The 27,699-nt window shown below is 43.1% G+C and overlaps 1 protein-coding gene across 2 annotated transcripts in view; it reads left to right on the forward strand.

Annotated features, from left to right (window-relative positions):
* The first annotated feature begins 998 nt into the window (after positions 1 to 998).
* RPIA (ribose 5-phosphate isomerase A) overlaps positions 999 to 27,699 on the forward strand; it is a 61,176-nt gene continuing 34,475 nt past the window's right edge. For both annotated transcript variants that reach the window (XM_073610996.1, XM_073610995.1), the window contains exons 1-4: positions 999 to 1,087; positions 7,122 to 7,255; positions 21,097 to 21,157; positions 21,290 to 21,345. In XM_073610996.1, coding sequence (XP_073467097.1) covers positions 7,163 to 7,255; positions 21,097 to 21,157; positions 21,290 to 21,345 — 210 coding nt within the window. In that variant the 5' untranslated portion in view covers positions 999 to 1,087; positions 7,122 to 7,162. The remainder of the gene's footprint in view (positions 1,088 to 7,121; positions 7,256 to 21,096; positions 21,158 to 21,289; positions 21,346 to 27,699) is intronic.

The raw sequence follows: 27,699 nt of genomic DNA on the forward strand, positions 1-27,699 counted from the left end.
ATGAGAAAAAAGGTTTTTCCTATAGTTCTACTTTAATGAATGAATTTGAAACAAAACAAAATGATTTTTTTTTCCATAATGCACATTTCTACTCATGAAGAACCTGGAGTGTATCTAAAGCCAAATAAAATGTTGAGAACCCCACCCCATGTTCTTTGTTTCCTGTTCTAGAGACAAAACAGCAAGTGAAAGGAAAAAAATAATAAAAAATATCCATTGGTGCCACCTCATCGGTGCCGCCTTATCAGTGCCCGTCAGTGAAGGAGAAAATGTACTTAGTTACAAAAACAGAAACAAAAGAAAAACTTTTTTTTTCAAAATGTTAGGTTTTTTTTTTCTATTTGTTTAGCCAAAAATAAAAAACGTATAGGTGATCAAATACCACCAAAAGAAAGCTCTATTTGTGGGAACAAAATGATAAAAACTCTGTGTGGGTACAGTGTAGCAATTTAAACAGCGACAGCGCTGAAAGCTGAAAATTGGCCTGGGCAGGAAGGGGGTGTAAGTGCCTGGTACTGAAGTGGTTAAAGGCTGACAAAGGCTTCACTTTGCAGCCATTGCATTTATAACTTGAGCTGCAGAGTTATACAAGCAGCACCGCCCGTCAAACTAGAAACAGATAATGTTCCACTTAAATAAACAGAGATGGCGATTTTTTTTCTTCCAGGGGTTCTAACCCATCCCTACTCTATCCAAAACTAAAGGTCTTGGCTGACTTGAGTTCATTTACTGTTCCCATTGCAGATTCGTTGCTGCCCTCTAGTGGACAAATCGGGAAAAGCACCTTTTATCTACAAGGTACAATGTTGCAAAACATAACATTTTATTTATCTAAAGTTCTAAACAATACAAAACAGGACAGGTTCCTGCACAGCAGAGCGTTGTGAACGTACAGCAGCTGAGAGATACACAAGACACCCCCTTTGATTGCAATGATAATAAAGTAAAATGTCACTTCTTTGTGATTGCAGGCTTGTGGTTGTCCCCTCCCCCTCCCTGACATCACATATCCCATTGCATTACTGGGAAGGCAGCATGGTGTGTGCTGGGTGATCACATTGCTAGAAGCTGAGGATCTCTCTCCATAGTAAGTGTAGCAGAGCAGTGAGTTCCATCCTATATTATCCTGACTGATAGGAGATCACATTGTGCTGATTGTTCTCTTCTGTATTCACTCTGATCATTGGTGATGTGTTGTATCATTTTGCTTCTCTGTAGGGAATGTTTGTAAGCAATCTGAACGTATTAGTGTGTTTGTTGATTGTTGAAGGGTCATTTCGTTCTGTTATGATAACCAATCAGATTTAATGGTTTCAGATGATCTTTAAATTGAAAATGATACTTTGACACAACACAGGAAGGTTTCATTCGGTATAATCCAATCGGATTTCTGCTGGGAACTAGTTTGATTAAAAGTTATCACACTAACTTCCAGTTAATTTATGAAAAGAAGGATTCTTGAAATCGCCATTATATTGTGATAAAAATGGCAGGAAAAGTGGGGCTCCCCTTTTTGTAGTATTGGAGGCAGGGTAAGCGGAGCTCCCCCTCGGCAGTGACAAAGGTGGGAGAAGCAGGGCTCCCCTTTTGCAGTGGTAGAGGCGGGTAAAGAGGGTTTATTCTTTGCAGTGGCCTAGGCGGGCTCCCCCCTTTTTTGGAGTGGCCTAGGCGGGCTCCCCCCTTTTTTGGAGTGGCCTAGGCGGGCTCCCCCCTTTTTTGGAGTGGCCTAGGCGGGCTCCCCCCTTTTTTGGAGTGGCCTAGGCGGGCTCCCCCCTTTTTTGGAGTGGCCTAGGCGGGCTCCCCCCTTTTTTGGAGTGGCCTAGGCGGGCTCCCCCCTTTTTTGGAGTGGCCTAGGCGGGCTCCCCCCTTTTTTGGAGTGGCCTAGGCGGGCTCCCCCCTTTTTTGGAGTGGCCTAGGCGGGCTCCCCCCTTTTTTGGAGTGGCCTAGGCGGGCTCCCCCCTTTTGCAGAGACAGTGTAAAATGCAGACAGTAGGTAATATTTGTTACCATTGACATATCTGGGGACCTCCTATTTCACCCAATACTGACCACACTGTTTGTATAATTGGATAAGTGCAGTAAGCGCCTTTTTGGGGACAGGATTGATACAAATCTATTAGAAATCGATATCGAACATTGTTGCTGTAGAAAACAGCCAGAGCCTGCAAACCTGGAGTTCCGGGTGAAGATGGAAGCCCTGCCAGTGGTGACAGTGTGCCGCTTGAGGGCTTCATTTTAAAGTAAGCCTCTCATAATGTGCTAGTATGTGATGCACACTATGACATTAACTTGCAGGGGGAAGGTCCCTCACACCAGTGGCGTAGCGTGGGGGGTGCAGGGGGTGCCGTGGCCCCGGGCGTGACATTTAGGGGGGCGCCAGTATGTGTCACTACTGACTGCCTCCTCCTAATTTCAAGTTCCTGTGTCCCCCGCGCTCCGACCGCTGTGTTAAGTGTCCGGCGCCCTGTGACTGGGCGTATGGGGGTCATGTGAGGCGTAGGGCTGGCCTGTCTGCGATCGCTCCTGAAGTCCTGCCTCCGCACATGACGCCGAATCACAGTGCACTGAACATGGCAGCAGCCAGAGCGCGGGGGCGAGAAGCAAAAATGTGAGCCTCCCTCCTTCTCCCTCGTAAGAGTCTTGTTACTGGCCCCGGGGAGGGGGGAGAGAGAGACTGTAGGCAGGACAGTATAGTGTGAGCTGTGTAGTGGTCAGTAAAGGAATCGGGTTGGTCAGTGTTGAAATCAAGTAGGTTAGTGTAGTGGTCAGTATAGGAATCAGGTAGGTCAGTACTATTGTATTTGAAGGGACTCGGGGAGTGCTAAAAGTCCACAGGTTAGGGGGCGTAAATGACTTGCCTTGCCCCGGATGCTGACAACCCACGCTACACCACTGCCCCCCACACACACTTTACTACTGCTTTAAGTACAGCCTTATGTTGCAGGATAACTGTGTGCTGTTATTCACTTGTATTCTCTCCCTGTCAGAGCAGACATGTCATCAGGCTTTTTATCTCCCATGGAGGATGACTTATCTACTGCGCTCAGAAAGATACCCGATGCTTTGTCCAGGCTGCTTGGAGGGTTCTTACTATTCTACTATACTATCCTGGCAACACATTTTGGCAGGTTTTTAGGCATCTATTAGTGGCACTGCTGTGTACTGTAATATAATCTGCATAACAAAAGAGAGGAAAATACAAGGGATCCTCTGAATGCCTCAGAAGTGCTTAACCCATCTCAATCTTGTTCAGGCAGCAGACACAAAGTCTCCCATGATGCTGTAATAACACAGCGCTGCACACTGAATGTAGCTGATGATGTATGATATAGCGCTGACAGCACTAGAATAACTTTTTTTTTTTTTTTTTTTTTTTTTTTTTTTTAATCATTGAACACAAGGCATCCTCTGATTGGTTGAGGATTGTGACATCATCTGCCCACCTTTCTAACTTAGTCTATCAGAACGATACAGCGCCAGAATAACTTTGTTATGGATAGTTTTTTTTTTTTTTTTTTTTTTTTTATCTAGCTTGGACCATACAAATTATTTAAAGTGATAGTAAACCTGGTAATTAGGCTTTAATTCTTCAGTAAAATATTGTCATTTAGGCATTTCTCATCCAGCAGCAGTAATCAGTGAGCACTATGCACAGGTTTATAAATATATTGTATTGAGTAGGGCTGGTTTCACACTGATGCGGCTGGGTGTCCAGCGCGTTCCTATACACTGATTCAGGTGCGAATCAGGCCCAAATTTTTGCTTGAATTCACACCTGAAAGAGAGCCAAAGACGAACAGGACCCTTTCCCAATGCGGACTACGGGCCGTTACGGATTTGTGTGAACTGGCTCCATTGAGAGACGGTCACAGTCTCCTGTCATGCAAATCGGATGCGTGGAAACCAAAGGAAGATGACTGAAAATGCTGTGTGCCTGGCTGTGTAGTGCCTTTTTTCCTAATCGATATACAGCTGTCACATGACCCAGATCTCACCCAGCCTGTCTGCTGGGAAACATAAGCAGGAGGAGCTTCTAGACCTCTGCTGTTGGTCACATGTTTTAAAAAAAAAACAAAAAAAAAAACTGCTTTTGGCATACAGGATAAAAATAAATCTTTTGAATAAGCTGTTTTAATTCACCATACAAATATATATTTGATATTAAATCTTTATTGTTTTGTGGAAATAACATGGTGTGGGCGGATTTCTGCCAGTCACGGGCTGTGTCATGCCCCTCCAGCCTGTGTCTTAGAATAAGAGGAAGGTGAAGCCTCCATTAATCTACATGTAATATCCCACCCCATGTTGTTTAGCTGGTTAGTGGACATGGAGGAGGGAGGGAGTGTGTTGTCTTTACCACTATGTATACGCCCACATATGTAACTCAATAGTCACATGGGCTGCTCAGATTTGTGATAGGGAGGAAATGCCCAGCATAGAACCTCACTGAAAACTGAGCATGTGCAGAGTTGCCGCCACAGCAGCAAAATCCCTAGCTGAATTGGGGACATGGTCAAGAGGGGAAGATAGAGCAGCAGAATACAGAAAATGAATCTCGTAGTGACTGGGTGAGTATGAACAGCATGTAATACACTATTTATTGATAGTTTTCTACAATGTGGGTTTAGTCATACTTTAATTCTACTGATATTGGCCTCCTGGAAAATATCTTGGATACCAATTATGGAAGAATGTGAATGGGCCTTGTACTATGCATGCTATAATAATTTGTTGGTTCAGTCTGGGTGAAGGTCATAGCGAGGATGACCAGATTTCTCACGGTCTTTGTTGTATCTTTCAGATTGTACTGTGTTTATCATAAAGCTGTGATTTTTGGAAAGGGCATGCTGTTTCAAATGCATTAACCCATAGCAACTTTTTAGAATTAATTCACTCAGGCAGGAACACATGGTATATTCAGATTGGTTGCATAGGGTAGCTATATTAGTTGTCGGGGTGAAGTTCCTGTTTTCATATAACAAAGCCTCTTTAGTAACTTTAGCGGATATGGTCAGTCATCACCCAACATTGATTGGGTAAGGTTTGGGAAATGTAGCAAGATGTTTTGCAGATCACACCACTGTTTATATGATATAATATAATGAAGCAGTTTTTCCCAAACCTGACAGATTGTCCACCAATAGTTTGTATTTTGTGACATTTCACTTGGGTCACTAAATAATATTGCTGTGATTCTCCATATGGTAGCTTATGTGCAAAATATGCACTGTTGGTTATATGCTGTAAGCAAAGAGGACATGCTCCTGTGTACTTTTATGTACATACATTAAAAAATTTGGGGCACTTAAAGTGGTTCTCAAGGCTCAGAAAAACCTTTTCTGTGCAGCAGCCCCCCTAATACTTACCTGAGCCCCATCTTGATCCAGGGATGTGCATGAGGACCTCAGCTTTCTGGGTACTCTCCCTCCTCCATTGGCTGAGACAGGAGCCTTTGGCTCCCACTGCTATCAATCACAGCTAGTGAGAAGAGAGAGCTGCTTGCTTTGGGGGCGCTTGGCAGGAGGGAGTGGCCAGGAGCACAGCAGGGGACCCAAGAAGAGGAGGATCCGGGCTGCTCAGTGCAAATCCCCTGCACAGAGCAAGTAAGTATAATATACAGTATCTCACAAAAGTGAGGGAACCACGAATGCCAACATGTATTGTGACATACTGAAGCAGAGCATGATCCCCCTCCCTTCAGAGACTGGGCCGCAGGGCAGCATTCCAACATAACGACCCCAAACACACCTCCAAGATGACCACTGCCTTGCTAAAGAACCTGAGGGTAAAGGTGATGGACTGACCAAGCATGTCTCCAGACCTAAACCCTATTGAGCGTCTGTGGGGCATCCTCAAATGGAAAGTGGAGGAGCGCAAGGTCTCTAACATCCACCAGCTCTGTGATGTCATCATGGAGGAGTAGAAGAGGACTCCAATGACAACCTGTGAAGCTCTGGTGAACTCCATGCCCAAGAGGGTTAAGGCAGTGCTGGAAAATAATGGTGGCCACACAAAATATTAATACTTTGGGCCCAATTTGGACATTTTCATTTAAGGGTGTACTAACTTTTGTTGCCAGCGGTTTAGACATTAATGGCTGTGTGTTGAGTTATTTTGAGGGTACAGCAAATTTACACTGTTATACAAGCTGTACACTCACTACTTTACAATGTAGCAAAGTATAATTTCTTCAGTGTTGTCACATGGAGAGAATAAAATATTTTCAAAAATGTGAGGGATGTACTCACTTTTGTGAGATACTGTACACTATATTACCAAAAGTATTGGGACGCCTGCCTTTACAAGCACATGAACTTTAATGACATCCCAGTCTTAATCCGTAGGGTTCAATTTTGAGTTGGCCCACCCTTTGCACTTATAACAGCTTCAACTCTTCTGGGAAGACTGTCCACAAGGTTTAGGAGTGTGTCTATGGGAATGTCTGACCATTCTTCTAGAAGCGCATTTGTGAGGTCAGGCACGGATGTTGGATGAAAAGGCCTGGCTCGCAGTCTCCGCTTCAATTCATCCCAAAGGTGTTCTACCAGGGGTCTGGTTGTCTGGTGCTAGTTCACCTTTTCATTTTTTCTGTAAAGGTGAACTAACCCTTTAACCCACCATTAGAGTTTTCTCCTTTTTAATTTTTTATTTCTTTATTTTTTGAGGACAGTGTGGGGAAATATGAATTTTACTGCCCTGAGGACAGACTCCACAAGCCAAATGCAGTATGCTTTTATGTTGCTTGCCCATGACATGCTTTGGATTACTTTAAAACTGCACCTGACTGCTTCTGAGTTGCTTTGAGCTGCTTTAAACATCCAGATAGGCTTTTTCTACATACAAGTCATTCAGAAGTAAATAATGTCCATGTTGGCCATCCCATAACTAGATGTATTCAAGGGTTTCAGCAGCTTCTTCTTTTTCAATATCTGCTTTTCAGTGACCAGTGAGGATCTCAGCCAAGTTCTTGCTTGTTATACAGAAGGGTGTATCCAAACATGAGCAGCAACTCTGATAAAGAATTAATTGCTAATACAGAAAGCTAACAGTCAGCAGTGCAGACAAGGACAGGAGTTTCTACTTCTAGTTGTTCTCATTCTCCTTCTCTCTCCCCCGGACAGCTGTGACATTGAACGATCAGATCTCCAGAGGTGACACCTGCATGATCCAGCGTCGGCTGCTCACCACCATCTGCAGGATGACGGAAGAGGCCAAGAGACTGGCGGGATGTGCTGCTGTGGACAATCACGTTAAGGTGTGTTCTGAACTGTCCCATAACAATCCATATCTAATGCTTTAAAAATCCCAAAGGACACTTTTTTCTGTTGAAATGCTTTGTCCAACTGTCTACACAGTAGGTCTTATCACACCCGACATTCCCATACAAAAGCAGAGATGATCTGTGACAACCAGGTCCAGAAAACGACAAACCTTTATTCAAAAACAATTTGAGGGTACCGGCATTACTCTACAACAAGATGCGTGCTTGCTCCTTGAGGTTTTTTTATGTGTACAGGCTTGGGGGTTTCTGGATCTGGTTGTCACCAATCTTCTCTGCTTTTGAAACTTAGTTCGGAGTCAAGCAAGGACTGAGATCTGATACCATTTCAGAGAGATTTGTTGGGTCCCCTATGTTGGATTAGTTTTTTCTATTGAGTTGTCTACATTCCCATACTTATCATTCAGGAAGGAGGGCAGTTTGAAATATACCTTAGCCTAGGTTCACACTGATGCAGTCAGGGATTTGCAGTAGTTCCTGTTAGTTTCCCACACTGCATCCTGATTGCATTCCGTTAATGCGAACTGTTGCGGGTGTTAATGTTAAATTAATGACAACCCAAAACTGCTTGCAAAACAGTGTGTTTGGCAGAATCAGATTGCCCAATTACGGTGCGGGAAAAAAAAAAAAAGGGTCCTGCATCATTTTGATGCAGTGCAATTTGAGCTATACAAAATGAGTGGGCTCAAATCGCACTGCAAAAAAAATATGTAATTTGAAAAAATTCCTGTCCAAATTGAATGCGGTCAACCCCCCACACCGCACAAGTGTGAACCTAGCCTAAATCATAATCAATACAGACAGCTCAGGTGAATGTTTGAAAATATACTGCTGAACCTTACACATGGTCAGAATTTTACATAGTAGGTGAGGTTGAAAAAAGACACGAGTCCATCAAGTCCAACCTATGTGTATGATTATATGTCAGTATTACATTGTATATCCCTGTATGTTGTGGTCGTTGTTGTTAAAGTGGTTGTAAACCCTTACATATACCCAGTGAAGTGACTGGCCTCAGGTGATGCACAGAGATGAAACCTACAGTGGGTAAAAATTAATTATTCGATCCCCTGCAGATTTTGTAAGTTTGCCCACTTACAAAGAAATGAAGGGTCTATAATTTTATCATAGGTGTATTTTAAATGATAGAGACAGAATATCAACCAAAAATCTAGAAAAAACACACAATACAAATGTTATAAATTGAGTTGCAGTTCAGTGAGTAAAATAAGTATTTGATCCCCTACCAACCAACAATAATTCTGGCTCGCACAGACTGGCTACAGTATGTGGTACCAACGACAACTCATTAGGTCTATAAAAGACACCTGTCCACAGAATCTTTCTTCCATTCAAACCCACCAACATGGGCAAGACCAAAGAGCTGTCAAAGGACATCGGGGACAAGATTGTAGACTTGCACAAAGCTGGAATGGGCTACAAGACCATCAGCAAGAAGCTTGGTGAGGAGACAACTGTTGAAGCGATTATTTGCAAATGGAAGAAATACAAAATAACCAATTGCCCACCGTCTGGAGCTCCATGCACGATTTCACCTCTTGGGGGGGGGGGGGGGGGGGGGGTGCTCATGAGAAACGTGAAGGATCAGCCGAGAACTACACTGTAGGAGCTTGTGAATGATCCCAAAGCAGTTGGGACCACCGTCACCAAACAAACCATTGCTAACACAATACGTTGCCATTGATGGAAATCCTGCAGCTCCCGCAAGGTCCCCCTTCATGAAGACACATGCAGGCCCATCTGACGTGTGCCAGTAAATATCTAAATGATTGGGAAAAAGTTCTGTGGTCAGATGAGGCCAAAATTTAGCTTTTTGGCATTAACTAGACTCGCCATGTTTGGAGGAAGGAAAATGCAGACTAACCCTAAGAACACCTTCCCTACAGTCAAGCATGGTGGTGGAAACATTATGCTTTGGGGCTATTTCTCTGCTAAAGGTAGGCTGACTTTGCCGCACTGAGGGGCCAATGGACAGGGCCATGTATTCTAAAATCTTGGGTGAGGACCTTCTTCCCTCAGCCAGAACACTGAAGATGGGACTTCCAGCATGAAAAGGACCCAAAACATACCGCCAAGGCAACAAAGGAGTGGCTTAAGAAGAAGCACACTAAGGTCATGGAGGGGCCTAGCCAGTTACCAGACCTTAATCCTGTAGAAAATTTATGGAGGGAGCTAAAACTTTGAGTTGCCAAGCGACAGCCAAGAAACCTTAAGGATTTAGAGAAGATCTGTAAAGAGTGGACCAAAATCCCTCCTGAGATGTTTGCAAACCTGGTAACCAACTACAAAAAAGTCTTACCTCTGTGCTTGCCAACAAGGGTTTCTCCACCAAGTACCAAGTCCTGTATTCACTTGGGAATTAACCACTTAAAGACTAGCCTCGTTTTGAGATTTTGGTTTTAAAACAGTTTTTTTGCTAGAAAATCACTTTTTTGAATAAAAAAAAAAAATAAGACAACAGTAAAGTTAGCTTAATTTTTTTTTTTTATATTGTGAAAGCTAATGTTACGCCAAGTAAATTGATACCCAACATGTCACGCTTCAAAATGGCATAAAACTTTTACCCTTAAAAATCTCCATAGGCGACATTTAAAAAAAGGTTGCATGTTTTGAGTTAGAGAGGAGGTCTAGGGCTAGAATTATTGCTCTCACTCTAACGATCGTGGCGATACCTCACATGTGTGGTTTGACCACAGTTTTCATATGCGGGCGTTACTCACGTATGTGTTCGCTTCTGCGCGCGAGCTCATCAGGACAAGTCGCTTTAAGAGATATATATATATATATAAGAGATCTCTATCTAATATAATATATTTTACTTTATTTTTTTTCACTAAAAAAAAAAAAAAAATTGGGTCACTTTTATTCCTATAACAAGGAATGTAAACATCCCTTGTAATAGAAAAAAGCATGACACGTCCTCTTAAATATGAGATCTGGGGTCAAAAAGTCCTCAAACCTCATATTTGGACTAAAATGCAATTTAAAAAAAAAAAAAAATTGTCATTTGAAAAAACGACATTGAAAAAATGTGCCTTTTAAGACGTATGGGTGGAAGTGATGTTTATGACGTTGCTTCCGCCCTGCTATGGTATGGAGACAGGTGGGGGCCATCTTAGCCTCACTCGTCTGCATACCCAGCCACGTCAAGAACCTGATCACCTCCGCCGCTGCCGACAGCCCTGGTAAGCGGCGGAAGGCGCGGGAGAGCGGCGGGAGGGGGGCCTCTCCAGATGACGTTGATCTCGCAGTGAATCCGCCACAGAGACCACCATTATCGTAAACACGACTGGTTCCTGAAGAGATGGATACCTCTGTTGTGGCAGCAGCTGCTGCCGTTACCGAGATATCGATCTTCAAAGTGCCGAAGTATATGTACGAGAGCCGGTCGGCAAGTGGTTAAATACTTATTTTTCCCACTGTACTTAGGTTGTACCTGTTATCTGCAGTCTCCTCTTTTCTACATCTGTTCAAAGTACTGAATTTTTATAAGCTTGTCTGTGCTGTAAGAAAAAGGGGGGGGGGGGGGGCGGAGAGCTGAAGTTGCACTCTGCAGAGCTCAGTGAGGAGAGCTCTGAGAGCTGATTGAAGGGAAGGCACACACCCCCTTCACACAGGATCAGAGCTGAGGCTCTCAATTAGCTGTAGATCCCTCCCGTCACCATTTTTCACTTGGTGTCCAGAAAACTTGTGAGAAGTGACTCATGCAGGTAGGTAAACAAAGCAGCAGACAGAAATGACACTTAAGCCCCATACACACAGATTTTCTGCTGAGTTTTTCCTTCAGATTTACCAAAACCATGTAGTGCAAGGGCCTGCCTGATTGCATACACATTGAAACTCCTAAGGCTTGACCTCATATTATATGGTCTTGGTAAATCTGAAGGGGAAAAACTCAGCAGAAAATGTGATGGTGTGTATGGGGCTTTCGTGCTCCTGGATCGAGACAAGTACACACTATAGAAGGAAATGCTTTGTTCATATTTCATGTTAGAGGTTTACAAACACTTTTAAGCTTTTGTGTAAGCAAACATAAATGTAGGGCAGATGTATGACTGTGACATGGTTTTCACTGTGAAATGTGATGGTTGCAGTCTTTTGGAAACTGCTGATTTTGTGGTATTTTCATTCACTACAATCTTTAGAACAGCCTCTTTCAACCAGGGTACTACGGGACCCTAGGATTCCTCCAAAGTTCATGGGTACCCTGAGCATTGACATATTGACTTTTTGTTTAACGGTATTGCCCCTCTGCAAAACCAACAGCATGGGTCCAATAGAGCTTTTGGTCTTTCAGGTAGGAACATTAATTTAGAATGGGAAGACTTTTTCTCAGCTATTTTATATAACACTATTCAAGAGCGCTGTGCAAAACTACATCTCCATGTTCATCAAACCTTGAACACCAGCCAGACCCATCAGAAGACTATATTGGCATCTGCTGTAACTATGGGTAGAACAGGGAGGCTGTAATGGGCACAAGGTCACCAAATCTTAACAACTGAATACTAGAAAAATGCTGCAACATCCAGACAGCAGAATTAGCGTTGGGCCTACACAGCACAAATCAATCCTGTTCATATTCAAGTGTTCTTGTGGAGTTGTAATGGTATAAGTAATATATCTAGTAGCGGTCCCCATCAACTGGACTTGTTCTGTAATGCAGAAGATGGTTCGTAGCCTCTCCAAGACACTTCTTCAGTTCCGATGTAAAGTATAGGTAATTTTTTTTTTTTTTTTTTTTTTTTGCACAGTATAAGTATAACTAATACTGAGATCACTGATTGTAGAAATGGCAAAATATAGGTCAAAGGTCAGCAGGAGATGACTGTGACACAGGACTAAAGTTGTAGTTCTAAATCTTATGCTGCGTACACACGAGCGGACTTTTCAGCATCAAAGGTCCAACGGTCTTTCCGACTGTCTTTCCACGGACTCTTGACGGACTTCCGACAGACTTTCGAACGAACGGACTTGCCTACACAAGATCAAAGTCCGACCGCCTAGTACGCGGTGATGTACACGAGGTCCGACGAGACTATAAAAGGCAAGTGTAATAGCTCGTGCGCCACCCTTTGGGTCCTTTCTGCTAATTTCGTGTTTATCTCGTGTTAGTAGAAGTTTGGTGAGACACGATTTGCACTTTTCGGACTCGTGTTTTTCAGATCATTTAACTGTTGTTCAGTTTGTGCTTGTGAGGTTTCTATCTGCTTTTCAGTGTGTGTGTAGTCAGTTCGCATTGATTTATTCAGTGCGTTATTGTCAGCTCGTTGCTGATTTTCAGCTTGCTCTTCACAGGCCTTGCTGTTCTTCAGTGCGTTCTGTTAAGTTTGTACGTGTACGTACTCGTCGTAGAGTTTGTGCTTTTGTATGTGCTTGGTGCTGTAGTTCATTCTTCAGCCCAAGCTCAGTCCATGAACAGGGTGCGGAGGAGTTTATGGACAAAGAATTGGTTGCTCCAGCGTGACCAATTCTCACATGCCTTTGCTTCGTGAGATCCATGAGAATAACCCTGATGATTTCAGGAACTTTCTCAGGATGACAGACCCTGTTTTTCACTGTTTGTTGGCTTTGCTGACCCCTTATATCAGCAGGCAGGATACCTGCATGAGGCAAGCCATCACTCCAGAGCAGAGGCTCGTCGCTACCCTGCGGTACTTGGCGACAGGGAGAAGCCTGCAGGACCTTAAGTTCTCGATAGGCATCTCCCCCCCCAGGCTCTGGGGATCATTATCCCAGAGACCTATTCTGCCATCGTACAGGTCCTGCAGAAGGACTACATTAAGGTAAGATTTATCCTTTTAACATCACATTTTATTGTATTTAATGTTTGCTAATGTATCGTAATTCTTTACTCAATGCCTAATTACCATGACTGCAATATGCTGTGAATGTCCTCTTTTGTCCTCATGCATGCTGTAATCTTTTAATGCTCCTTTTTTGTCCTGCATGCATATTTGCCTTCACTAACCTCCCCAGAATGCTATGCTGGGCCCATATCCACCTAGTCTAGTCACTTAACAATGTATTTTGTCAGCTCCATTGTAGTGCTTTACCCTAAAATGTATCCAAATGGTCTCTGCGCCCTTAAATTTATTGATAATCCCCCCCCCCCCCCCACCCCCTTAACTTTAATCAATGGGCCATCAGAGGGGGTGAGGAATCATATAAGTGGGCCTTATATGTTTAGTCTTTAAATAATACTTAAAATTAATATTATACTGATGTTGGGCAAGAATGTTTTTTGTGTGTAATGTGCTTGCAATATTCTGTGCAAAAGTACTTATGTTTTGTTTTTCTTGTTTGACTCCCCAGTTTCCTTCAACGCCACAGGAATGGCAGACTGTGGTATCCCATTTTGCCACCCGTTGGGACTTTCCCAATTGTGGAGGGGCTATAGATGGGAAACACTTCGACATTGTGCCACCATCCCATTCGTGGTCATACTATTTTAATTATAAGGGGTTTCATAGTATTTTGTTAATGGCGGTGGTGTCGGCACAATATAAATTTCTGTATGTGGACGTGGGGAAGAATTGTCGGATGGAGGAGTCTTCGCCCAGACGGAGTTCTACCAGCATCTCCAGAGTGGTGGCCTGGGATTGCCACCTGATGCGGATAACGTGGAAGGACTCCCCTTTGTCTTCATTGCAGATGAAGCCTTCGGTCTGGGTGAGCACCTGATGAGGCTATTCCCTCAAAGGACCCTCACCCCGGAGAGGAGGGTTTTTAACTACCGGCTGGCCAGAGCGAGAAGCGTTGTGGCGAATGCCTTCGGGATAATGGCCAGCCGGTTCTGCCTATTTCAGACAGCAGTCCACATGGTGGACTACAAACTTAATCACATTGTCCTAGCATGCTGCATCCTGCACAATTTTTTTTTTTTACACAAAAATTAAAGAAATTATCTTGCATCACTTGGGCCTGAGGCTAGACTTACAGAGAATCCTCTGACGGGCCTAGATACTGGCCGTACTGGCTTGGCCCCCCCAAAGCGCCCATTAAGTTCGGGATAAATATGTTGATTTTTTTTTTTTATGGTTAGGGGGGCCATTGCAATGCCAGACAATCTTTAATTTATCTTAATAAAAAATAATGATCAGATAAAATCTAGAAATGTATTTATTGTGTGCCTTTCTTTTTGGCTGTCTCCTAGGTTCTCCTAGGGCACTTGTAGTGCCAAGTGTATTTCCTTTAGTAAATAAGCCCCATTGTCACTGTAAACACCAAATAACTTACAAAACTGGTATTGAGCATTGAATAGAAGAAGCCACACATTTTGTTGATTAACATAATTTTTAATCTGTGCACATTCATATGTGCATTTATTAAAAAACTTTATTTTTTTTTAAATATATCATTTTTTTCCAAACTTTTTTTTTTTTTTTTTGTTTTTTTTTTTTACAAGCAGACATCATTGGTTTTTATTTATTTACTTTTTTTTTTATAAACAGGCCTCTATTTATTATTATTATTATAAACTGGCATCATAATTATTATTTTTTTTTTTTTTAAATAAACAGGCCTCGTTTATTTTAACAAATAGGCCTAACATTTTAAAAAGTCAAAGCCCAGAATGGGGTCAGCAAAAAAGGAAATGAAGAACACGATTGATTTTTTTTTTTCTTTTTGGAAAAAGGGATTGGATTATCCCCAAAACATCGATCATGTTCTTCATTTCCTGCTGCATATTGTCCAGCCAATTACGCATGATGTCCAGGCTAGTGCGCATGGCATCAATATCCCCATTCCAGGCCATGATCTGGTCAATTTAATCTTTGGGCACTGTCCGTGTTAAATAGTTCCCCTTCCACAACCAGCACATCACCTAAAATTGATGGAAAAAAAGATGTATTTAGAAATATGCAGACATACATAGATTACCAGAAGCTGGGGTGTCAGACACTCACCTGGTGGGGTGCACATGTCGCCCACTTCCTCCACCTCTCCTTACTCCACATCCTCCGTGGGGCTTGGGCTTATTTCCCAATCCGGCAGGCGAGGTCAGAGGTCCCTGGGATCAGGTTGTCTGAGTCTTTTCTCCCCTATGAGAATGAAACAAAAGGTATACTTAGCACACAGATATTTGAGTCCAGGAAAAGGAATTTGAAACATTTCCTTGAAGTGGTGTACAATTGTCTGAGCAGAGATCCAAGTTGAAGACATGATTAAAATTCCCTTTGAAACAAGCTGGAACACTTACCTTTTTTGGCCACTTTTCATATATAGACACCCCAACAAGTATCCACTGGAGCACCTGTGTGGGTTACCCTAAAAAAATGTATTCTGGTGTCCCACACTAGTGCTCCTGAGTCCAGATGTGTAAACAGCTGCTGAGTGTCCTCTCCTTACATTCCATTCCATTTAAGTTTGCTATTCATTCTAGTTTCAAAGACATCTAGACAACAATGTCCTAAACTTGTCTTTAATAAGACAAATTACCAAGACCAAAATGTTGTTTAAACCCTGTATCAAATACATTGTATATACTTGCAAACGATGTTTCCAATGAACGATTAACGATTAAAACTGTACAGTAAAGAAAAGCACATGGAGCAACAGGCAAGTTAATCAGAATAGGAATACACGACAAGTACTTACTTTTTTTTAAAGAACTTTCTTGATTCGTCTGTACTGATCCGGCTCCCTCAATTTAAGGTCAGACCATCGTTTCCTCAGCTTGTCTTTAGAGCGTCGTACCCCAAAATTATGATGCAGGGTCTTCATCACTTTGGACATTATTTTTGCCTTTAGTAAATTAGGCTGAGTGTATGGTCCATGCTTCCCATCTTGCTACTATCTCCACCATCTCTTCAAAGGCCATATTGGAGGCCTTAAATCTCCCCTTCCCGGATCGGGACATTTCGGGCTCCAGGCTTTCCTCGTTACTGGAGTAAATAGTACACACCTGCTGTGTCTCCGCCATTGTTGCTCCTACTGCTCACCGTCAAGAGAAGGGGTGGAGAATATTCATGAAATAGGACTTCAGGGGCGGGCGACGCAGGCGGAGTTTCACGCATGCGCAGTGTATATAAAGCTAACCCGCATGTGCCGTAGGTACGTTCTGTGCGCGGAGGAAGTGAAGTTATGAGCGTCCAAAACTAAGGTAAATTTTCTTTACTTTGTAGCGGCCTATATTGCTTAAATAGTAAAACTTATGTTTGGGATAAGATTATTTGAGTTTAGGCTGACATTAGTGTTTTTGTCTTGTGTATTGTCTTACAGTAAAAATAAATAATAATTTTAAGGACCTTGAATTTCTGATACCATTTATTGAGAAGTACAGGGAGATAAGAAATCTGTGGGAGGTCAAACACCCTCAATATTACATTAAACCAGTAAGGAAGTCAACGCTGGAGAGACTTCTGGCATTTGTGCAGACTTCCATCCCAGAAGCAACCGTGGAGATTTTAGAAAAGAAAATTGAGATCTTGCGAAATATGTATAGAAGGGAGCATAACAAGATCCAGACTTCCCTGAGATCAGGAGCATCAGCAGATGATGTGTATTAGGGTTGTCCTGATACCACTTTTTTTAGGACAGAGTACAAGTGCCGATACCGATTTACTTTTTTTGTGTTTTTGTTTTTGTTTTTTTTTTTTTTTTGTTTTTATCAGCCCTGTTGGGGGGCTTTGGTGAAATATCAGGGGTCTTAACCCCTGATATCTCCTCCTTGAGACAGAGAAAGAGACCAAAGATAGAGATTCCCCAGTCCCTTTCTCTGCAGCCTAAGCTGCACTGAAAATGAATGGGGAGAAGACAGCGGCTCCTCTCCATTCATAAACTGAGACATTGTAATCACAGGAGGTTACAATGTTTCAGTTATGTGAATGGACAGAGTCAGCTGACTCTGTCCATACAGAAAAGGAAAAGTACATGGAGAGGGACAGCAGAACGGAGGGGGACAGAAGCAAAACGCAGGGGGTATGGAGGAAGAATGGAGGGGGACAGAAGCAGAACGGAGGGGGCACGGAGGAAGAACGGAGGGGGCCAGAAGCAGAACAGAGGGGGCATGGAGGAAGAACTGAGGGGGACAGCAGAACGGCATGGAGGAGGATGCGGTGACAGTCAGCGGTGATCGTGTGTGGGAGCGTTACAAGCACCGATGTATAAATTTCACTAAAGCAGCTGAAAGCCGCTGGGGGAGAAGCTTGTAACTCCCCCACGCACTGATCACTGCTGACTTTCCATATATCGGGTGAAGCATCGGGAGCATTTGCCCCGAGTACAAGTACTCAGGCAAATGCTTGGTATTGGTGCCAATACCGATACTAGTATCGGTATCGGGACAACCCTAATGTGTATGTACCCAGGCTGTGGTACTTCGATAAACTACATTTTCTTGATGACCAGACTAAAGCCAGGGAATCACTTTCGACCCTTCCCTCCACCCCAGCAGAGGCTGATGAGGACCAACCTGGGACTTCCATCCTGGAAGAACTGGATGCGACCATCTGGAGCCAGGTATATTATTTTTTAGACCTATTTAGTGTCCTAATATTATGTTAACTAGATGTTCTAATTGATTACCTATTAAGGATTTTATCCAAAAATATCAATTGACAGTAGTGGCCAAAAATGTTTGTCACCAGCTTGAAAAAAATGCTGGTGTCAGAATGATACCCTTTTTTTTTTTTTTTTTTTTTTTATATATGAATTAACATTGAATTTGCAAGTCATGAGCTGAAAATAGTGTGTGAACCAAAAACTAAAACTATGTCCCTTTTTTTATACATAGGATGAGCTCAGCCAGGAGGAAGGTGTGGAAAGTGGCAGGCAGGAGGAGGCTGGGCCCAGTAGGAGCCTCACACAATCCCAGGTGCCTCCCCTCCGCCTTCATACAAAAAGGCCCAGAAAGGGTACGGTGACAGAGGAGGCATCACTGCGCCTCATGGGAGAAGCTACAAATTTCCTCAAGATCCCCCCCCAAAGCTGAAGAGGCCTATGGCTCCTATATAGCCAGCAGGTTGCTCGAAATGGAGAAGGGCCAACGCCTCCTGTGTGAAACTTTTTTCTGATGTCCTTCACAAGGGGCTGAAGGGCGCGTTAACTGTCAACACCCAAGTAAATGAGCAATCCTCCTCCTCCTCCTCCTCCTCCTCCTCGTCAACCACCAGAGTCACAGCCTCCAGGGAAGGCTGCAGGGCAGCGTGGAGGGAAGGCTGCAACGAAGAGAAGAAAGTGATGACCTGGCTTCAGTCTGGTCTGACAGAAGACGCAGGCTGGTGTAGTACCACAGCCTGGGGACATATGTCATCTGCTGCTGCTCTTGATCTCTGGGATTCCTGGACCAGATTGTGCTCCCTCTTATATGGACTACTCAAGATCCCAATTTTCTTTTCCATAGACTTGATGTATGCCCTGGGGCCAAAAGGCTTCACAAATTCCAAAATTTTCTCCAGCTTTGACGTCATCTTTATTTTGTTAACCAGAATAAATGGATATATATTTTTATTAACAAGGGACAACAACTTCCTTGAGGTTCCAAAAAAATTAAAATATCTAATGTTCTTGTGGTAACTTTACACCAAAAAAAAAAAAATTAGATAGAGAGAGAGATATATATATCTCTATATCAATATAAAATAATTTTGTAACAATCCTAAAAAAAGATATTGATAAAAGATGGCTCCAAAAAACAAATGTGTAAACATTAGTATGGAGATCGGGTTTTTAAAAAATACAATATCATTCATGAGATCAAAGAGAAATAATCCAGAAATCAGTTTGTGAGAACTCTGTGTGAATATGAGCAGCAAAACAAATTCGTTCTTCTAGCATTATAAAGACAATTAATACGCTGCATTCAACGATCACAGAATTTGCAGCATGAGAAATGTGCTGGCTACAATACGAACAGTAGTTTTACCAGACCGAGCGCTTCCATTTTGAACTTGCTTCTGAGCATGCCTCGTTTTTTGTCCATCGGACTAGCATACAGACGAGCGGATTTCTCGATAGGAACTGGTTCCAGCGGAAAGATTTGAAACATGTTCCAAATCTAAAGTCCGTCAGATTTTCGACAGAAAAAGTCCGCTGAAGGTCCGATGAAGCCCACACACGATCGGATTGTCCGCCGGATTCGGTCCTTTGGACCAGTCCGGTGGAAAAGTCTGCTCGTATGTACGCGGCATTAGGTGTCTTAGGTGAAAAAGGAGTAAGAAGAATAAAGCAGTATAACTAGCAAATGGTGTAGGTAGGAGATGTTTGGTTATGCTCTTGTAGTATAGTTCTCCTCCTACCTACCTCTTTGTGGTGGTTATAAATTGATTAGCTGCTAGACACATTTTCTTTCTAATGTGCCATTCTGGAATATTTGCTAACCCTGGATTTGGGTTATTTAAAGATGCCAAAGCTCATTTGGTCATACTTCTCTTGCGGGGTCACAGGAGTATACCTACTTTTGCTCTCCTGTGACCCAGAGTTAGCTGAGAGCAAGCTATTGCCCGCTTGACCTAGCAGAGCCGCTTTAGGTTCAGACTATGGTGATTACAACAGGAAGTACTGGGAAACCTATCCAACTGGGCAGAAATGGCAATAAAATCTTGAAAGCCAAGAAATTGGCTGGATTTACACTTTTTTTTTTTTTTTTTTTTTTTTTGGATATAAGCAGAACATTGCCTAAAATTGGGAAGGATACCCTTTTAATGTGGGCCATATAATGTGACAACATGACTTCCTCTTTCAAATTGTAAGAATTTTTTTTTTTTTTTTTTAATTCTAACTTGGATCCACAGTCTGACCTGCCAGGTGAAAGCGAATACAGTGCAGGAATGTGAAATGCAGTCACTCCCTAGGTACACAGGACATTCGGACATGTAGCAACTCATCTGCTGAACAAATATTCAAAGCTCATTCAAAGCAGTGTTGGCATCTATAGTAACGCTATACCATATGCCAAAAGCAGGTATACATGCATTACAAATCATTCTATAATAAAGTAATTTTGTAGGATAAGTACACCTGAAAATGAGAGCTGTAGGTATGCAGTCTGATGGAGGGAGTCAGCCCATGACTTTTTAAGAGAGAGCCATGTGGTTTTAACTCTCTTGGACCAAGTAAAATATCAATTCCATGTGGAATTCCTGGTTTCCTGTTACTTTGAATACTTTGTTTGGTGTAATGCTAGAATATTATTATCGGGGCAGCTTGTCCCAATCTTTTTCGATGTTTTGGATCTAGGGTTATACCATTTATTGGCTAACCAAATCGGTTGCAGTTCATCTACTTTGATGTACAACACACTATTTTGTCAAGTAGAAATAAACATATAGTCTCACCCGTCCACCTCCCACTCCAGCGTGGTTTCACTCCACAAAGGGCTTAATCATGGAGTCTGGGTCTCATGGCTCTCCATAATTAGAGACTTTGTGGAGTAAAATGCGTTGAAGTGGGAGGTAGACAGGTGAGACTAGGTTGTGAATCCTCTTATTGTGTTAAAGCTGGTTTTACATTGGTAGGAGATCTGTTCATTTCTACTTAACAAGGGGAACAGCTGAGCGGGGATGTACTCCTCGGTGTGCACCTGATGGCAAGTGGAGGGAAAGAGGCAAGTTTGGAGCAGCATAGCTACTATTTATTCCTCAAACTATAGTACAACACTGCAACTATCGCCAATCTTATTACTAAGGTTTCCTGACAAATATCAAAACAATGGAAGACTTTTTGGGTACAAATTTGCATTTCTATACTCTGGTTTCTCTTCAGATCGAATAAATCTTTCGCCTTTTACAAATTTGCATTTCTGTTTAAGAAAGATGTTTTTAGTAACTTTCCCTTTTTTTTTTTTTTTCTAGAATCATCAAGTTCTTGGTATTGGAAGTGGTTCTACCATTGTCCATGCGGTCAATCGATTGGGTGTGTTTTGGTTTTATGTTTGTTTTTGTTTTTTTTTTTGTTTTTTTTTTATATCTTTGCTGTCTATAATCAGGTAACATTGACCTCTTCCCCCCTTCTTTTTTCTTCTTTTTTTTTTTTTTTTTTCTTTAGCTGAGAGGGTGAAGACTGAGAACCTGAATGTGTCCTGTGTCCCGACATCTTTCCAGGTAGGGGTCTTTACCCTTGTGCATTATGTGCAATCAGATGTTTTGCCTTAGACTTTTTAAACATTTTACAGGTAAGGTTATTATAATAGAGCAAGGCTATGTTGATGCTTCCGGTTGGGTAGAGTGATAAAAACCTGTGGTTGAGCCACATGATTATCATGCTAAACAGCACAGGCAGCTGTCAGGAGTTTACACTGCAGTGGCGGTTGGTGAAGCTTTATCGCCGGTTCACACGGGGGCGACTTGTCAGGCGACCTAGCCGCCTGACAAGTCGCCTCCCGTTCTGTACAATGGAACCGTTCTAATCGGAGCGACGCAAGTCGCTCCGACTTAGAAGAAAGGTTCCTGTACTACTTTGGGGGCGACTTGCATAGACTTCTATACAGAAGTCGTCTTGCAAGTCGCCGCGGCAGTCGTGTGCAGGTCGCCTCGGTGAGGCGACCTGCAAGTCGTGCCGCTTCTAATGTGAACCGGCGCTTAGGATGGGGGGTGCCAGACCCCGCCCTTCCTTTTTTGACCCCTCCCACTTAAAAGCCCCACCCCTTATAAAATCCACCCACTCTGTCCCCTATTCCACTTGCTTCCACCCTTCGTGTCAGGAGTATACAGCTCAGCATCACAGGACAGGGTATACAGATCAGCATTCGACATGGGGTTGTCTGGGAATCCAGTGTTGCACGCCTCCAGTACAAATCCCTGCAGCTTTGCAAGGCCACAGCAGCAATCTCTGTACAACTTGTACTAATACCTAAAACTGGCAGCATAAGATAGGTATATGTTTAATACATGAATAGGTGAAGTTTATCACATGTTTCACATACAGATTAAAAAAATAAAATAAAGCAGGCAGCTGAATGGTTAGATAAGATGACATTGGCTCGCGACCACATAGAGACCTAGCTAGCAAGGAGGGGAGACAAGGTTTTCTGACACACTGAGCCTGAGGCCCGAGACCGTATGGCGGTTTACATACCGTTAGACGCGCCGCTCAGCTCAGGACAGTCGGGCCTTTACCACGCTGGTCACACTCCGTCTCCGTCCACCCTAAACCAGGAAACTAGAAGTGACACTATGGACGGGCTGCCACTGGTACACTGCTATGACCACAATGCTCTGCATCGTGACAGAGCAAAAATGTATCTCCATCCATTGCATTTGGTGAGCAGTACCAAATACCAGACATGACCCATTCAGCTGTATGCAGAGGGCATCCCCATTAGGTTGAATGTATGCAACACATGCCAGAGGGGCGAAGCTTGTGTAAACAAGCCTTTAGCATGTATTTCCTGAGTGTGATCCCTTACATATAACCAAGGAAATGACTGACCTCAGGTAATACACAGGGATGAAATAAAATCTCCTACATAATTTGCACCTGTTTATCTGCAGCCACTTGTCCCTGTACATCCATTCAAAGTTCTGAATTTACACAGGATCTCTCAACTCTGAAAATCAGATGGTGAGAAGCTGAAGTAACACTCTGCAGAGATCAGTGAGAGCGGATTAGAGGGAGGGACACCCCCGCCCCCATTCACAGAAAAGCGGAGTCTGTCAATCAGCTGGAGGTCCCTCCCTTGTCACCTTCTTTCTCTTGGTGTCAGGAAAACTTGTCAGAAGTGATTCATGCTGATGGCAGAGGAACGGATATGCTTTATTCAGATTTTATGTCTGAGGTTTATAACCACTTTAAGTTCCAGGAATGTGTGTCTTACAGATGAGATTTTTGGTTATGGTTTTCCCCAAATTGTTTTACATTTCAAGCTGTTTTGTACTGATAGCTGAAGGACAAATCGTAGTGTTTTCCTCATCGGGTTCTCTATGTGATTCATGTTCCCATCTCATTCCACAATTCCCTGACCTTGATGGAATACTTTCTGTAAGAAGGAGTTCTAGTTGGTCATATCTCCTAATAGTAATGGGCTAAAACAGCCACATTGTAAACTAAAGTTGTGTTATAAATAATAGCAGTGTGGTTTTTTTTTTTTTTTTTGGTTTTTTTTTTTGTTTTTTTTGTATCCCCACAAAAAAACCTGTAAGGCAAATGCATAATGAGCTAGTATGTGCCACATACTAACTCATTATGAAATACTTACCTTAGATCGAAGTGTCGGCATCGCATCCCGGTCACCACCGAGGGGGCTGACATTTTCCCCTCGGTGTGTCTCCTGGGTTCACGATGATGTCAATCCCGCGCATGTGTGTGGGAGTCTAATTTCCGGCAAGGAGCTCTAATTTTCCAGCAGCGTCCACCGGACCTTCAAAGAGCATGTGCCGCTGAAGTCAGCGGTTGCATGAAAGGTGAGATATTCATTTTACCTACAGGTAAGCCTTATTATAGGCTTCCCTGGTAGGTAAAAATTTAAAAAAATGGGGTATACAACCGCTTTTAATAAAATGGCTTTTATTTCCATACACACAAATGCATTGGAAACACTGCACAGTCTATTCCAAATCCAAAACATGAAGAAAAAATGTTTCAAATTTTGTTATTGCTTTACAGAAAGTGAAGAAAGGGGAATAGTAGGCTTTTCCAAAAAATAGCAGTCTTCATTTTTCTTTATAAACTCATATTTTATAATATCTTATAAAATCATATCTTATAAAAGTTGGCTTTCCTGTGAATCACTGAACTTCTATTGGTTGGTTGTATAAGCACTGTTTCTGAGAACCAACACTTTTTCTCAGAGAATAATTGTCGGAACTCCCCTTTTCTGAGTCACCCCGTTTTCCCCACCCCCTACCCACCTCCGAGCACCGTTCCATGGTTCCACCCTCTACCCACCTCCCAATAACAATAGACCTGCAGCAGCAACAACAGATCTCCCAGCAGCCAGCATCAATAGACCCCTCCCTCAACAATAGATCCCTCCCAGCAACAACTGACCACCCAGCAACATAAGAACCCCCCCTCCCAGAGGCGGCTCTCTAATTAGGCGAAATAGGCGGTGGCCTCAGGCCTCGCAGTCATAGGGGCCTCGCACAGCTGGATTGTTTACCTAATCAGAGAGCCGCCTCTTCCAGCAGCAGAGGTATCCGCCATCACACAGTCCTGAGTCCCCTCGTTTTGTTACAGGGAGAGATAACAGGCTGCGAGTGAGATGTGTGATCGGAGCTCACGTACATCTCTGGATCACAGACAGGGAGAGCCGCTCAGCATAGCCTGTTCTGACAGATCTCCCCCCTCCCCCTGCTGCCCGCACAGCCAAACAGAAGAGGAGAGAGAGCTTCTGCTCCTCCTCCTCCCGCCCTCTCCTCCTGTGTCTGCCCCGCCCACTCTCCTCGGCAGTGTTCTCTGTTCTGCCTCAGAAGGGGATGTGTGGGCGGGAAGATTCATGCTGAAGAAGAAAACAGAAAAGGAAAAGGGGAGTCTGATCCATCCATCCCTCCAGTCCCTCCTGCGTCCCAGTGAGTACACTGATGTAGGGGATGCTCTTCCTTCCCTTCTTCCTCCACCCCTTCTCTTTCTTTCTTTCTTTCTTTCTTTCTTTCCTTCTTTCCTTCTTTCCTTCTTTCCTTCCTTCCTTCCTTCCTTCCTTCCTTCCTTCCTTCCTTCCTTCCTTCCTTCCTTCCTTCCTTCCCCCTTTATTTCTCTTTGTGACAGCCTACCAGAAAAGGTAGGATCTGTGAGAGCAGCTTCCCTGTGCAGCTCTGCTTGAGGAAAATATATCTTTATTATACCCACTTACCTACCCCCCTGTACTGTCCACTCCCCTATACTATACAGTTCATTTTCATCCCTTGAATTATTTTTCCCATTATGGGAGTGAGTGGGGCCTCATGTCTAAGTTTTGCCTAAGGTCTCACAAAGTCTAGAGCCACCTCTGCCCCCTCCCCAGCAACAATAGACCCTCCAGCAGACTCCAGCACCCCTTGCCATTACATACATTCAGTGCTGAAGGTGCCAGAACTGCGTTCCCCCGCGTTCCTGCTGAAAAAAAGCCCTTCTGAGAACTGATTCGCATCTGTGTTGCATGGAATCCACCCAACTTCTGGCACCTGTGACCAGGTATTCCATCCCAGGATGATTGCACTACATTCCAATCCATTTCAATTAAATTCCTCTGCATTTCTTGGTTTTACCTTTTTAGAAACCTAATGTTTTGATGTCACCCCCACAAGTTTTCTCTTGATTTAAGGTCCAGGGATTGGGCTGGCCACTCCAGAACGTTCTTGTTGGTCTAGAACCACAATGCTGCTCACTTACTGGTGTGTTGGGGTCGTTTTCTTGTTAAAACGCCCATTTCAAGGGTATATCCTCTTCAGCAACAGGCAACATGACCTCTTCAAGTATTTTGATTTATTCAAACTGATCCCATGATCCCTGGTATGCGATAAAAAGGCCCAACATTATAGTATGAGAATCGTCCCCATATCGTGATGCTTGCGCCACCATACTTCAGTGTACTGTGGCTTGATTTCAGTGTTTGGGGGTTCGTCTGACAAACTGTCTGTGGCCCATTTTTTTTTTTGGCAAATTGTAACCTCTTCAGCACATGCTGAAAATGTGAAGGAAAAAAATAGCTTTTTTATATATTTTTTGGGGATATTTATTATAGTAAAAAATATTGCTTTTTTTTTTTTTTTTTTTTCAAAATTGTCGCCTTTTTTATTTATTTATTTTTTTTTGTTTATAGCGCAAAAAATAAAAACTGCAGAGGTGATCAAATACCACCAAAAGAAAGCTCTATTTGTGGGAAAAATGGACGTCAGTTTTTTTTTTAGGTGCAACGTCACACGACCGCGCAATTGTCAGTTAAAGCGACGCAGCCCCGAATCACAAAAAGTGGTCGGGAAGGTGGTAAAATCTTCCAGGGCTGAAGCGGTTAAAGTGGTTGGTTGTAAAGGGATTATGCAAAAAACCTGTGTGCAGCAGTCCCCCTTAATACTTGCCTGAGCCCCCTCTCGATCTCGCTCTCCGAGGACATGCGCTCCTGATAGGCTTTTGGCAGCGGCAGGAGCCAGTGGCTCCCACTGCTGTCAATCACAGCCAATCGGGAGACAGAGGGGGGCAGGGCCAAGTGTGCATGGACACAGAGCCGCGGCTCGGGAGCATGCCTGCTTGGGGTGCCCCCAGAGCAAGCTGGGGACACGTGGCAAGAGGGAGAGGCCAGGAGCGCCGGTGTTGGGCCCAAGAAGAGGAGAATCTGGGCTGCTCTGTGCAAAACTATTACACAGAGCAGGTAAGTATAACATGTTTGTTATTTAAAAAAAAAAAAACCCACAAGACTTCAATATCACTTTAACAGGGTTTGACTGTTTTTTCAGACTGACCTCACTAATTGAACTCCACACTACTATTATTTTGAATATGCCCCTTTCGATGAATGATTCAATCACACAAAATCAGCAGCATGCATATCATGACTGTTGGGGTTATTGTTTTTTTATTACTCTAGTACACCTACCACTAAATTATTTGCCATATAGAAATATAACTTGTATCAAAAACAGTGATTTGATCTGGTTAGTGATGTTGGACTGCTATTATTTTGAGCTCAACTGTGTATGTTAAACAAATGAACATACAAGGAGATATTAAAATTCTAGATGAAAAGTGTTACTTTTAAAGAAGGCATTTATAATGATTTCTTTTGTGGTATTTAGTAGTTTGCCTGGAGTTCAACTTTAAAGCTGACACTTAGATATGGACTATTTTGCATAGTTACAATTGTCTAGCACAGTGATGGCAAACCTTGGCACCCCAGATGTTTTGGAACTACATTTCCCATGATGCTCAACTACACTGCAAAGTGCATGAGCATCATGGGAACTGTAGTTCCAAAACATCTGGGGTGCCAAGGTTCGCCATCACTGGTCTAGCATGAACCAATGTAAGTAAATGCTGTACCTAGTGATCCCTGTGGAAGCTGAAAATCACTGTAATAGGCAGCACTAGTTTGTGGGTCCTGTGCTGAGTGACTTCCCTGCTGCTTGGTGCCCAGGAGGTCGCACGGGCGCCATTCAGTGAACACTTTGTTTTTTGTTTTTTTTTTGTTTTTTCAATGAATGCATTCTCTGGATTGGGGGAGGGATTGTGATGTCGCTGCCCCAGCTCTGCACTCCATCCAATCAGAGAATGCTTTGCATCTCTTGAGAAGTTGCAAAGTGTTCCCTGAATGGTGCCCATGCCGAGAGTGACCTCCTGTGTTTACAATGTTGCAGGGCAACTGCTCACCACAGGCTATGGAAGCTAGCGGTGCTTACGACAGTGATTTCCGGCTTCCAGGAGCATCCCACAGGTATGGCACATACTTTATTTACATTGGTCCAAGCGGAATCAATGTAACTATGCAAAATTGTCCATATCTAAACTTCAGCTTTGAGGGCTCATGCACAGGAGTTGTATGATTTTAT

This window comes from Aquarana catesbeiana, linkage group LG01 (assembly GCF_042186555.1).
Source record: "Aquarana catesbeiana isolate 2022-GZ linkage group LG01, ASM4218655v1, whole genome shotgun sequence".
Lineage (NCBI taxonomy): Eukaryota > Metazoa > Chordata > Amphibia > Anura > Ranidae > Aquarana > Aquarana catesbeiana.